The following is a 14,843-nucleotide window of genomic DNA, read 5'->3' as shown; positions in this document are numbered from 1 at the left end:
GAGAGGAAGCCTTGGAGCAGCGAGCGGGTGTCACAAGAGCAGAAATCGCACAAGAAGCAAACATCCGATGGGCCCAACTCTGCCTTTGAGTGGAAGAGCGTTTGCGGATGCCCTGCCCTGCCCTGCCCTGCCCTGCCTGACTTGCCGGACGGCTTCTTTTTCTGTTAGCATGGTCGAGCAGCTTGGAACTCTGTGAGCGTGTCATCCTTTTGCTCCTCCGCTCAAAAACGCTCCTCTCGGCAAGATGGGAAGGACTTACGGGACCAATCTGATTTTAATAGCAATACTGCTTGGACAGGTGAGTAACTTTTGAGTGACAGTGTCATCTGCCGGTGTTTTTTTTTTTTGTGTCTTGAAGTCGAGAAAAAGAAAAAAAAAAAAAGAAGTCTTGAAAAGGGACAGAAGCTGCACCTGCTGCTCATAATAATGGTTTGGAATGATGTCATGACATATGAACCCATCATATTTATTTTTTCGCTTTCCTATTGGTGATTTTCAAGACGTGCATTTCGACTTGGAGGCGAATGCCTTAATGACCCTAACCGTGTTATGATATGTGATCCCAGTGTTAACATGTCATCCCAACATTCGCCAGCGTATTTTGACCGCAGGCAGCGGATCACGGAAGCTCCGCCGAGCCATCGTCAGAGCCTCCCTAATTTATGGAAAAGTTCTGTAAATATTTCTCGACTGTGTCGCACGTCGTCAGGGCTGCGCGGCGCGGCGGGTTTGTCAAGGTTTTCCACGTCGACACCCGCCGTGCATCATGTTCATGCAATATTGATAAAGCCTCGCATCACTCTCCTTTTCTATACGTCTGGCTTGTAAGGAAGGCCAGCGTGGCGGCGCTCTAATGGTTTAACAAGCGCTGACAGCCCGGGTCCAAAGGTTAAGTGCCTCCAACTGAAAATTGACTGCGGCATTAGCGAGATTGGTCCGAGCGAGGTCACGACTCCAGATGCCTCGGAGCGGCCGCTTTCACGTGATCACGTCGTTAACTTGGCCAGAAAGCCATTCATGCGTTTGTTCAAATCGGTAGGCTTTGATCGGGCACTAGATGCTAGCGTCCGATTCATCGTAACCTGCCGAGAACGATCCTGCCCTTTCTCTGCGTCATCTTGGGAAGTCTACCACACCGCTTGCGTCAAGGACGACTCGTTTCTGACCTCGACTACGCGGGCGGCTATCAGCTAGCTACTCCTACACTAAAACGACGCTCCTGTCTTTGCCGACGTCAGAATTACCCGCTGGAGTAGTTGTTGGCCATCCTTGGGTTGGCGTTATATAAATCAAGTCTATTATTAAGATGGTAGCGCATGAAGAGCCGTCAAGGGTCAAAAGGGGATGGAATGAAAAGCGCTGCGGGACTTGGCGTGGTTTCAGAGGTGTCACTCAAATATCCGCAAACAGGTTTGTTCGCATGTGAGGCCCTTCGACGGGACGGTGCTAAGAGTTTACATCTGCGTTTTGTCTTTTGCAAACCTTTTGCTTACTGTAAGGTGAAATTTCACATACATGTTGTGATAGGCACCATGGCAACTTTCTAAAAGTGTGTCACTTCGGGGAATATCCCAACAGTGGCACACGTGCACGCACAGACATATACGAACTATCTGCCAGCTGACTCACAGGAGCCCGGGGGCGCCGCTTGATGTTTTGTCGGCAGCATTCCGTACACACCTTAATGTGACACACAAAAGGTCTCACCTCTGTCAAAAACACTTGACGGTGGAGGAATTTGTTTGTGAGCGGGAGGCACGAGCCAATTGCATTGTGTACTACAATTTGTAAATATTTGTTCCTTGTTTAACTATGTCCCTTTAGCAGCTCGTTTGGATGCCAAATAATAGATATGCAATTTGTCATTTTAATGTGTGTGTTATTAGAAAGCTGAGAAAAAAAAAAAAGCTCACTTCTTGATGTTTTTGCAAAAGCACCTGTACGTGTAAGAGAAGTGTGCAGTGCTTGTACAAACCTGCAAAAATGATCAGACTATGTGGAATCCCGTACACAAATGACTTCTGTTATTATCATGGGAACGCTGGGAGCATAAAAAACAAGAATATTCCCGTTTGTTGTTTTAAAAATGGACTTCCCAGACGTTTTTTTGTTTTGATTGAAGTCGATGATTATTAATTGTGTCTTTGAGTCGTAAGGGAGCCAACTAAAGTGTAATTCTTCCTCTGTGGACTCGGAGGATGTAAAGCTATCTCGCGTTGCTTTTAGAAGGAGCAGAGAAAACATGATGTCACTCAAATCTGCACTTCTGAATTCCTTTGTGGGAAAATTGAGCAGGCCAGGCGATGAAATATAATAATGAATATCAATCAACTTAAATACACTCAAACCTTTTGGGTCCCGAGACCACAACGGTTAACCCAATGTAATTTTTTTCCATTAGCTTAATGCTAAATCATACAGCAAAATGCCATAGATGGGCTAACAAAACTAGCGTTTGTTTGTTTACTGTGTCTTGCCTTTTCCACTCTGATGATGCGTGTGATGATTGGCAGGCGGGGGCCGCAGCCAAGGAGGAAGAGTGCCTGTCGGGCCAGTATACCACCGACGGAAAATGCTGCAAACAGTGTCCGCCCGGCGAGGGTGTCGTCAAGCCGTGCGGAGCCACGCAACCAGTGTGCGCGCCCTGCCTGGACAGTAAGGAACACACACACACACATGGAATTCACAACATGCATAGAGATATCTAGATCAGCCCCCCAAGCACTTCATTATTGTCAAAGAGTTGCATTTAGAAGCTGAGAAGATTCAGCCTGGCTTGGCAGCATGTTGGGAAATCAGCTGGTAATGAAAGCTGGCTCTCCGTTACCATGTAGGGAGTGAAGACTTTATGAACACCGGCAGAAGATATTAAGAATGGGCGCCGCTCCAAATGTTGGAGGAAAAACATACAATGGAGGATTTTTAGGGGCATGGTAAGAATGGAAGCAGTCGAGATGGCAGATGAACTCTGGAAGAACATTCAGGGTGCATTTGTTTCAACAACTGGATTGAAGGTTATTTATAAGTGAGCCTGCCTTATTCCAAGATGTCACATTCAGACCAAGATTTGTTGAGAGCCAGGGCCTGCAATGTTCCCAGGAAACAGCAAAGCCATGTGGGTCAAGTTCCAGATAAGGAGACCCATCATTCCAAAATGATTCAGGTCGTGAAAACGATTCCGTGCCAAAATCCTTTGTAAGTTTCATTTGAGCTGACCTAATTGTGTCGAGTTGAAAACTTGAATGGGCGCCTATTTGAAGGATGCTAAGTGGCACGACAATACATTTTGGTCACAAGATGCTGACGGACCAGATGGCTGAAATGATTAAAAAATAAACATGCCCAACGGGTCGGTCGGTCTGTCGTCTGGTAAATTGAAAATAATTACCATCTCGGTGAAAAAAATCAACTCTTGCGGCTTCCTGTTATTGCCCAACAGCATCATCGCTACTTAAGAATCACAGTTCAGCTGCTCAGACACGATCAACCGCAGACACGTGAAAAAAGGTGCCATGAAAGGCAGATGGCTTTGAGTCAAGTCCTGAAAGAAAAAAAAAAAAAAAAGACACGCAATCAGTAACATGAGTTTGACAAGTGCTTTTCAATGCAACATGAAAAACAAGAGGAGGAACAATTGGAGTGGGACTTTTCACAAAACTCTCCTTTCCTATTGTCTGTGAAGGCAACAAGAGAAAGCTTAGCCAGGAAAAGACCATCTGTAGCCTCGCGTTATGAATGTTTCGACTTGCATTATTGATGAACGGCATTATGATAATGGCTCTGAGAGCATTCGGGGAGGAGAAGGGGGAGGCAGCGGCAGGCACGTCTGAGTAGATCTGGTAAACAGGGCAACCCCCATCTCGACCGCCGCATAGAAACCAAAGGACCACCCCAAAATGAGAGGAGGCCACATCTGATAGCATCAGACCCCAACGCTCGGGTTCATCTCCAGTGACGCTCCATCTGCCAATCTCTCCGCTTCATCGCTGCAGTGGGTGGTCCGGTGACACCGAACACCAAGACTTTTAAAACTTTGGCTAACTGCTCCATCGCATTCCATCACCTGCGGCGTATCAAAAAATGACGGCCACTAATCGAGGCTCTGCGGCGGTGAAATCGGTCCGTCTCCCAATTTATCCACGTGTCGCCCTCGCACGGAGGCGCGCGACGCTCCTACAAATGGGTCTGTTGCATAATTTAGTGTTTCCCAGTTCTCCATCCATCTGAAATACAATTCCATATAACATTTCATATTGATTCTGCTAGAAAACATCAGGCATTTAAAGTCAAATGTTTTTTGGGTTTTTCACCCCCCCTGCAAAAATCCAAAAGGTCATTCGCTTTCTTTGGCTTTCAGGCGAAACCTTCTCGGAAAACTTCAGCCACACCGAGCGATGTCAGCCTTGCACGAAATGCACGGGCCTCTTCCGTATGGAGACGCCGTGTACGGACGCCAACGACGCCACCTGCGTGTGCAATTACGGCTTCTACCTGAACGACCTGTCGCAGAGGTGCGAGCCGTGCACCAAGTGCCCCGTGGGCCAGGGCATGCTGCTCAGCTGCGAGTTGGACCACGACACCGTTTGCGAGGAGTGCGGCGGCGACACGTACTCGGACCAGGAGAGCTCGCGGGAGCCCTGCATCCCCTGCGCCACCTGCGACGAGGGCGAGGAGCTGCAACTCCAGGCCTGCACGGCTGTCACCGATACCGTTTGTCAAGGTAAGAGGCAAAATCTCAGGCCGGCTACATAAAGTTCTTTCAGACTGGAAGTCAAAATGGCCGCGAATGAAAAATCAGAGAGAGCCAGCGCGGTCGGCCGAATGGCCCCGAGGTCACCGATCCAAACAATGTCGGAGCATATTTGCGGTGGATGACCCGACGTACAGTAGGAAACGCTCGTCATCATCTCAATGTGACACATTGTTGATCCATTGATCGCAAATGTCACCCTGGAGCTCATCCCGCTGTCTTTGGCGACGCGTCCCCTACCCCCCGACGACACAAAGAGTCTTTCTCCTGGAAGTTGAGGGATTACAGGAAGGTCAACGTCTATGAAGTTTCCTTTTATATATCACTGTACCCTGTGGCTATCAAACTTCACATCTCAAATTCCCCGCGGATGCCGTCAGCGGCCGCCGCGACGACCCGATGCCTCGCAGATTAAATCAATGCTTTTGTCCCGTGACAATGAAAGGAGTGTGCCGATCACAGTCTTCGTCAAAAGGGACTCATTTGTGCCTCACCCTTTTTTAGTTTGGTCATTTATGTGAAATCATCGTAAACTATCCCAGCAGCCGTATCAAGAACAGCTTCCCTCGCCACGATAATAACATTCTAGATACTGCAAGTATCTATCTATCTACTATCTAGTAGATAGTGCAACACTTGCCGTGTGTCATCACGTGAGTAAGATTGGGATCAGGCGGAAAAGGGAAACGACACACCTGATCTTTTCAAACTGGTGCAAAAAAAAAAACATGAGGTCAATGGAGATCTTCCATTGAGGATGCTTCTTTAATGCAACTTGATTGCATTGAGAGAGAGAGAGGGAGAAAAGGAAGTCGGGATGGGAAGATCAGAATCTTAAGGAGCCAGAACCCCACTTGGTCCTTTTAGATAACCAGCACGGCGCATCACGTGACCAATGCGAACGTGCTCGTTTTTCCAGCCGCAATAGCCGGAGGGGAGCCCGCGCCGGCCGCGTAAGGGCGGCATCATCATTCGTCGCTCTAACCTAATCACGAGCTCCTTATTGCCCGCGTTAATCTTTTTAGCGGAGCACTCGCGTTATCGCTGCCTCCGAATCTGTAGAGCCACCAGACGTCCGTATGCATTAGGCCAGTCAAGGCTGGGACTCGGTCAGTCGGCGGGGTGGAGAAAGAGCCAGCTGGCCGCCACCGCCTGAGTAACGACAAGTAGGAACTTGAGATCTCGCAGACACGGCTGTGTTTTAAGGTGGAGGCACCACAACATCCGTCCGTCGTTTGTGATTACAAACACGGATGTTGTAATTACTGCGCTATCATTGAGATGAATAGAAATGCCATTAAATTGTTCCAGACACACACAAAAAAACTATTAAAAATGTCTAATGTTTTTTTTTTTTTTAATAAATATCGCACTTTGACTAAATTTTTTTTCGTATTTCATCTTGTCCTAGTTTTTGATTTAACGTCAGAGCCTCTTCAGTCCTGCTTTTTACGCCTCCGGAAAGCAATGGCTGCAGTTTTGGTTTCTATTCTATATCTTTGTGCCTGATTATTGATTTTTGGAGACTGTCGGATCATAGCACGGTGACATTGAAGCTATATCTTTTTTTATCGTCTGCGACAAAGAATTAGCTGGCGTGGTTTTGCCAAACGTATTTGTGTCTTGAACTATCGACAGACCGGTTTGGAGGGGGCTTTCCTTTCCTTTCCTTTCCTTTCCTTCTATCCATTAAGATTTGACTGACGTCCAAAGAGCGCGATGCCAAAAGTAAAATGCCACGGACATTCCGGATTTAGTATGTCCACAACATTAGCACATCAATAACCCGGGAGGAATCCCCAGTGGGCCCCGAGCCATCAGACTGCCGAGCTGTATACGCCACAGTCGTTTATTGTGTGCTTCGACAGACTTGTGCCACCTCTGACTCCGCTCCTCGGGTCCTATAAGTTGCGTATTGTCACTTGAATCGTCCCCTTTGTGGACAAACTACATTTTTGGGAGGTGATGAGGGAAAGAGGGCGACTCTTGCACTCCGGCTCGTGCCTCCGTTCAGCCACGGGGCAAAGTTCCACGCAGCTTTTGTCCTCTTTGCAAATAACTGGCAGACATCACAGACCTGCTCTGTACTCTGACAAGAAAAATAATAAAGACGAGGTCACCAAAGGTGGAGGCACGGCAGAGATGGAGAAAGACAGCAAAGCGTGAAAGAACAGATGCTGAAAAACACGCTCCGCTCGATAAAAGCGATGGAGTTACTCCTCTGCGCTCTCCAGTTTCTCTGGTTGACCTCCACGAGTGCTGATTGCATTTTGTCGCAAAGCGGACTCACGCACACACACATCAAGAAAAATGAGAGGGGGGGGGGGGGGAATCGTGCGAGGAAGGAACTGCGGCCTCAAGGAGAGAACTGTCAAGCGAGGGGATTATTTCTGATTGTTTCATTTTTCGCTGTATTGGCGAAGATGGGGGGGGGCAGGTCGCTCTTTGAAAAGACAAATAAGCTTGCAAGGATACGGTGACAGAGGAGCAACGTCTGCTTCAAAGAGAAAGAGATGGAGATCAGATAGATGCGGAGATGGGAGGTGATAACAGAATAAAAGGACATGACCAGGTGGATTGGACACAAACCGTATTGAGTTACTATCTTTGAAAAGCCGGTTCGGAAAGCAGAGAGCCGCCAAACGAGCGCCGGCGATTGTTCGGAAAGAAAACGTCTGTTCAAGGGGCAGTAAAATGCAAAGAAAGGGGTTGGGGGGGGGGAGTGGGCTATCATACAGGACAAAGAAGATCTTTGTCATGGATTGGTGTCTGCTTTCAAGTGGCCAAAAAGACAGAGACGGTGAAACGGGAGGGAAATCAATACTACACTGCAGTGGATCGCAAGACTTTTATTGACCTTTTGGCCGTGATGTCACTTCCGGGTGGGAAGAGCTCCCAACATAGTACCCCCAAGTCAAATCATCTTTCCCTATTGAAATGAATGGAAAAGCCTTTAATCTGTTCCAAATCAATCAAAATAAAAGCCTCGGATTTTGTACATTGTCCACAGTCAAAGTGGTCATTCTTTGCAGAGGATAAAGAATGTATTGATATCATATTCAAACAGTATGCAAGAAAAGTCCCAAACCCTTTCAAATGTTCTTAGAGAAATCAATGGCTTTAAAGAGCTCCGGATTGATTGTATATTACATTTCACTTTCAAAATTCCGGGCCTTGGCTAAAAGCTGGCCACACAGCATCCATCTTAATAACATTTGAAATGTTTTCGCCTCGTCACTGCACTCAGCGGCTCTCTCTGGAGGTACCTATTCCCCGTTCCTCGGCATGACTTCCTGTTGTCGGTGCTGTCGAGTCAACCCTAGACCTCAACTGTTGATGACAATCAAATGTGGATGTTTGCTCCTCACAGCGCAGTACCCGTCTGTGTCGCCAACGCCCTTCACCGTGCCCACCTACGACGACTTCCCTATCGAAGACCCCCCGTCGGACGGCCCGACGGACAGCAGCGCCACCGCCACCACTGACGGCGACTCCCACGAGCCCATTTACCAGAATCTGAACAACAAGCTCATTCCCGTCTACTGCTCGGTCTTGGCGGCCGTGGTGGTGGGCGTGGTGGCCTTCATCATCTTCAAGAGGTGAGCAGATGGCGGTGGAAAATAAGGGGTCGTCTTGTTTCGGTAAAGATTGGAAAAGAACAACAAAACCACAATTCCCGACATTACATATTTGATGACTAGGCTGTTTTCCCGTAGGCTGACTTCTTCCCTCTCACTGTGTAGGTGGAACAGCTGCAAGCAGAACAAACAGCAGGCCAACAACTGCACGTCCAACCAGAACCAGACCCCGTCGCCCGAGGGCGAGAAACTGCACAGCGACAGCGGCATCTCGGTGGACAGCCAGAGTCTGCAGGAGCAGCTGGGCCAGACCCAAACACACACGGGTAACCAAAACCATTTATCGAGCTAACACGGAGGTTCCGGTGCATGTTTTGACCACCTTGACTCTTCCAGTGGTCACCATGGATGAGGACCCCTGCCTGCTGCTGCCTCTGCACACCAGAGACAAGGTGGAGCAGCTTCTGTTCAACAGCGGCCAAGGGGACGACGGCAACATGGAGGACGACTGGTGCAATCTGGCGGGCCTACTGGGCTACGAGGAAGAGCGCATCGCCGCCTTCCGCCAAGACCAGCACCCGGTGCGAGCGCTCCTGTCTGACTGGGCCAGCAAGGACTGCGCCAGCGTGGACGCGCTGTGCACGGCGCTGCGCAAGATCAACCGCGACGACATCGCTCAGAGTTTGGCGCTCGGTCCCGCCGCCCCTAAACCCACAGCCACCTCCGTGGTCTAGGTGGACGAATATTTTTCTCTGGACATGGAAGGAAATTAGCTTTGCCGGTTTGCTCTGCAATCATTCCAATCTGGATCGAAGCCTTCTGCGACCTCGGCTATGGGTGTTACGACTAGCCGCGGTTGTACCAAAGACGTGTTTGAGACTCTCCAGGCTGTAGCTGACAAGCACCATTATTTACATTTCCGCCTCTTCATTTTGCATTGACAAATGGCTGCAGCGTCCATTCTAGCAGGGGTCTGGATCTTCGCAAACATGACACGCTAAGCGGAGGATGTTTGGATTCTTTCAAAATGGAACTCTTCACCGAGGAATCGTCTACAAACGACAGGATCGTGGATCATAGACCTCTAAGGTCGTTGAACTCGGAGTCAGCACGTATAACGTCGACCGGTCCCCACTCGCGACATGTAACCATGCATGGATTTATTATATTTCCAGACAAATGACTGCCTAGCATTCATATCAGAGTTCCGCAAATAGTGGCCGCCCCTCTCAAATTTTTTACACCTAGTAGAAGCTAGGAAAATGCTCAATGAAATATGTTTTAAGCCCATATCTTTTAATTAGTACTAAACCCAGTGTACTAACATGCTACACGTGACCGAGCTACATTACGTAAACGTGCATGCAGACAGTATAGCAAGCCTCGAGTTAAAAACCATCAAACGAAGCAACGCACACGCCACGGGGATGCAAATAAAAAAGCAAAGGTTTTCCTCGCTATCCTCCGCATTCCTTTCTCAGGGTATCGCCAACCTCCGACCAACCCAACAATCATGGCGGTGGGCTTTCCAAGTTGTCAATTATGCTGCCCAGAAATGAAACCAAGCACCTATTTTTGAACATGTATTTCTGTTCATTTTTATGTTGGTTTTTTTATTATTAAGAGTGTGCTTATATTTGAAGGAGCAAATCTTATTGTTGCTAAAATGAAGGTATTTCCACTTTTCTTTTTATTGTAGCACTTCAATGTGTAATTAATTACATTTGTCTGTTTTACATCACAAGTGCCTGGCAACCATTTCCGGGCTTCTTGATGTTGAACAGTTTTATCCGTCGACGTTTTTGTAACAACTTTGTTCCTGTAAATACTTCAAGTTTCTTTATTATTTTTTTTTCATTTTTTTTTTTTTTAGGAAATGTATTAAGACCAACCTAGATATTTACATATTGGGGAAAACAACATTGCATGCATGCTAGTGTCATAAAAATCCTCCCATGTGTTATTCTAACTTTCAAGTGTGTCAAAAGTTTGGAAAGTGTGAGGGGACACTTTTCTTTGGACAGTATTTTGTTTTAAACTCGAGGCGATTACCTCCTGATTTTTGCACTTGAGCGTCGTGTTGTAGTGATGATGCAAAAATGAGGTGAGCTCTTGATGTAGCTGAAATGTACAGCTCTAGCTGACCATACATGAATGTTCCTCATATACTAACATACTGTATTACACTTAATGTGAATCTCAGAGCTTCTTCTACAGTGATAAAGGTCATGAATCCGTTTCAATTATTCATTAACGGCCAGCTAACGCGAGAATATGTACTCATTATGCTGTTAAAATAAAAGCTTCAAAATCCTTGTGTATTTTATTGTTCATAATGAGATAAATATAAAGAATGTAAATTAATAAAGAGCTTTTGTCACGTTTTTTTGGTTGCTTAAATTGAATGGATATTATGCTGCCCCTTCTCGTGTGCCCACGTTGGCCATCTGGGGCAGTATAAAAAGGAAATAGAGATACAAGCAAAAAACTGACTTAATTAGATGTGGTATTAATAATCAATCTTTGCAGAGGATAAAGAATATATATATCCATGAGAACTGCTATAGTCTGTGATAAAATAGCCATTGATTAAAAATGATAACATAACTACAACAATGCTATTTGTTGGCATTTTTTTCCCATTACTCGTAGGAGCTAGCATAGCATTAAAAAAAAAAAAAAGTTTCATAAGTACAGAGATTTGACCCTAGAGTCCCAAAACGTCCCTGTGGCAAGTAATCCAAGCCAAACAGGACAACTGAGGGTAGCAAAGTGGCAAGAAATATTTCACGCTTCACGCATGTGGCCCGGGTCCGAGACAACAAACAGTCCGTCAAGTCAATGAAGTCCACGAAGTGAGACGAGAAGCTAATGATGCATGAAATCACACACGCCATCCACATTTGCCCCCGCGGCTTCTATATTATTCTAAGTCACCGTGGGGTTAAATCAGATTTAAGTACCAAAAGTGGAGACCGGTTCGGAAGTCAACCCGAGTCCAAATGGGAAACACATTCACGCTCTAACGGCGTTGAACCTCCAGTGGGTCGTTTGCGAGGAATGTTGGGACGTGTGAAGGGGAACCATGTGTCAGCGCAGAAGGCTGACCGAATGCATAGGACATCTTCAGTTCAGGTGAAGACTTTTCTTAACTCCAAAATACAAATACAATCCTATGTTTCAAGATTCGAAGACGTGTACCAAAAATTGCGCAAAAAAGTTAAATACAACTGAGCTGTGTTCGGGCCTTAATTCTTTCTACTACGACTAGAGTGCGCACAAGTACCACTAGTGATACTAGTATCACACTTCATTTGAGATCATTTATTTTATTTCGCCCCAAAAAAAATATGCCGAACACGTTCGCGCTTGTTTATCTACGACTGGGAAAGTGATTCGATATCTTTGGAGCTTTGTCGTGTTGATTTACGCCAACTTTATTTACTCTTTGACTCACTTCAGGGGCCAAACAGGAAAGAAGACTCCCCCAGGAAGGTCAAAAAAACCGCAAGGTTGTGGAAGTCGTCGGTGAAAGATTTTCCCAGAGGTTGCGCTCAGAATAACACACGGCGCTATCCGTGGGGGAACGCTGTACTTAGGGCATAAGAAATTCGTCAGCCCCAAAATGTTTTGCGTCCAGGTATTCATATCACATCATAATCTTCAAATGAGCTCTAATCGAAGCATTGCGTTTTTTTTTGTTTTTTTTAAGACCCCGCTGAGTGTTGTACTATATTTACAGCAGGCTACTCAGGGGGGACCACCTCCTATCCGCTAACTTATTGCTTTTACAAACTATCCATCCATAAAAATGAAGTGGTGCGGTTTGCCCGCTCGCCCCTTCCGACTCTCCTCATTCTTCTCCTCAGTTTGCATGGGAGAAGAAAAAAAACAACTACAAAAAAACTAAACAAAAAAAACAAGGAAGCTCCGGCCGACCGGCATCTGCCAATTAAGTGAAGAGTGATGAAATTGAATATGCGCTCGGAACAAATGGACGGAGGAGTGGATGGGCGAGGAGGGAGAGTCCACTCGGGGAAATTCTATTAAGCCGTGTCACGTGACCGTCCGTCGTTCACCTGCCCCCATACGGCTCCATCATCGCAACATTCACACTCTCTATTATTCATGTTCATATTCTTCATCGGATTGCTTTCCCTCAGGTGCTGCATAGAACATTTTATAAAGTGGTCAATATACTTTGGTTTGAGACCACGCTAACAGAATACAAAATAAGACGAAGATATTTGATTAAAAAAAGGACCAATAAAATGTCGGCTAAATTGATCCATATCAAGGACGACGTGTGTTGAATTTATTACGTCTTTGCATCCTCTCCGGATGCACGCTACGACCTAATTAAAACGTTCCATGTTTGGAATGTTGTCTAGTTACAGATGTTTATCGGCAAGGATTTTGTTTGCCGTGGTTTTGCGGGGCACGATTAAAAGATCCAATTATTTGTCGCAGGTTGTCGTAAGTGAAGAATGTCTTTAAAAGAAACGAATTGATCTTTATGTGAAGCCACATCAAGTCTGCATGCTTTGTGTTCAGGTCTGCTTACCAGACACGCCAGTTGGAAAAATTCTTTTCCCAATCAAGTCAACGGCCTAACGAGGACTTTCTGAAGGCCGACTGAGTGACATTGATGCCTCCATCTGAATTACAACTTTCGTCTGACATTGTTTTGACGCTCCAGGGATTGCACAAGCTCACGCAGACACCCACAAGTATGTGACAATAACAACGTGGGCGTATTCGGACCAGGGCAGGGCAAAAAAATATTTGATGTTTATTTTCACAATGATAAAGTTGTAATTTCATGCGGAAAAAAAAATCTGGGGGATTTTTTATGAGTCATAATAACCCTTCGGGTTTCTGCTGGGAACCAAATATGAATCTCGAGAAAAGCAGAAATTTATTTAGAGATTAATCGTAGACACTTGAAGCAACGTGAACAAGCCAAGCAAGGTCGAGGTATGTTCCAGTTTGTGTGTTAACACATTTGGGGGTGTGCGTAGACCTTGCGGCGCAATGCGCTGCAACTTGTCTGTAGGTGCTGTATGCAAAACATACGGAGGGAGGGGGACCAAAAATCACAAGTGAAGAATGACTTTGTAACTATTTCTCAGGAGGCCAAAGACACTCCCCAAAACACAAGCTAAATTAGGTTAGCGCACGTACAACTGCTGCTCGGTTTTGAGAGGGCTAAATAGATTATTGAATTAAATATCATCTTAAATTTCACAACATCGGTTTACGCCAAGTTTTAATTGCATAATTATGTTACAATTGGTCTCTTACGCAACGCTGAAGGCGACGGCGCAACAACAAAATCCAATTTTACGCTCATTATTTAGTGGTTACTTACCAAGCATGTGTCATTTTGGGCTGCTGGATGCTTTATAGCATTTATCTTGAAAAGAAAATTGATTCCAGCCAACTGCGGGACGCATATGGACAAGTTCAAATTGATTTGATAATTAAATGACGTTGAATCAAATTTCTAAATCAAAGTACCACTTGATGATCTAACTATCCAATGAATTTGGGTTAACACGACTGATGACAGAAGTGACAAAGGATCAAAATTTAAATCACAAAAAAGCATCAAGTCCTCGCAAGTGCATTGTTCTCATTTTAATATGCTGCAGATTTGTGTGACGTAGGCGCCGAGTGTCCTGTTCGACCGCAGTATCAAGTGTCGACGATTGGAGTCGGATCAAAAGCGGGCCACTGAAAAGATCGGGATCCGCTCCCCCCCCCCCCCCGCCCCCCCCTCGGGAGTTGTCGTGGGAGTGGCCGATTAGCCTCGTGTGGCTCACGAATTTATTATAGTTGACCAAAAATAACCAGATAACAAATGGGAGTTTACGCTGAAGCCAATCTGGTGCCCACCCTTCCTCATCCTCCAAATGCACTAAGAGCAGATTAAGTTAGAAGCGATCGGCTACCCAATTTATCTCATATGCTCGGTGATACAGATCTAATTTCAGCCTCTTAGTACCACAAACAGGAAGGAGAAGCTTGTCGATTAACAGCCCATGGCCGCTCTGGTGCAGGAAAGACAATATGATGACACAGAGGAAAGAGAAGAAGAAAAAAAAAAAAAAAAAGAGGGGGGGGTTGTTGTCCATGGCAAACTCTATCAACCTCTAATTGCCATCATAAACCTAATTAGGATTCTGCAAATTCATTTAAAAAAGCATTGTATGTAAATTTAGAATTCTGGGAAGTGAGCCTTGCAGTCTTGTTTCCAAATAGCATCAGAGAAAGAGTCCAAATATTGTGGATCAAATCAAGTCACAATTTTTAGCACAGTTTTCCTGTGCTGTACTCACCTGTGGTGTTCCCCAGGGTATCGTTCTAAATACATTTTTAATTTCATTTACAGGTTTCATTTCATAATGGACAATATTGTACTGCTATATAAATCCACATTTAACATATTTCATTTGGCTAGAATGGTTCCGCAGACCAATAATATTGATTGATGATGATTTGGGGGGTGAATT

General features: G+C 45.7%; 1 protein-coding gene across 1 annotated transcript; it reads left to right on the top strand.

The window, feature by feature from the left end:
* Positions 1–140: 140 nt before the first annotated feature.
* On the top strand, positions 141–10,691 carry ngfrb (nerve growth factor receptor b). Its single transcript, XM_085904055.1, has 6 exons — positions 141–298; positions 2,514–2,655; positions 4,358–4,720; positions 8,121–8,349; positions 8,494–8,654; positions 8,725–10,691. The coding sequence occupies exons 1-6, from the start codon at positions 245–247 to the stop codon at positions 9,060–9,062; spliced, it is 1,287 nt and encodes a 428-aa protein (XP_085760181.1). The 5' UTR covers positions 141–244; the 3' UTR covers positions 9,063–10,691.
* The last annotated feature ends 4,152 nt before the right edge of the window (positions 10,692–14,843 follow it).

Source organism: Syngnathus leptorhynchus, chromosome 22 (assembly GCF_054491065.1).
Source record: "Syngnathus leptorhynchus isolate UIUO chromosome 22, UIUO_Slep, whole genome shotgun sequence".
NCBI classification, from domain to species: domain Eukaryota; kingdom Metazoa; phylum Chordata; class Actinopteri; order Syngnathiformes; family Syngnathidae; genus Syngnathus; species Syngnathus leptorhynchus.
This window is presented reverse-complemented; position numbering and strand designations above follow the sequence as displayed.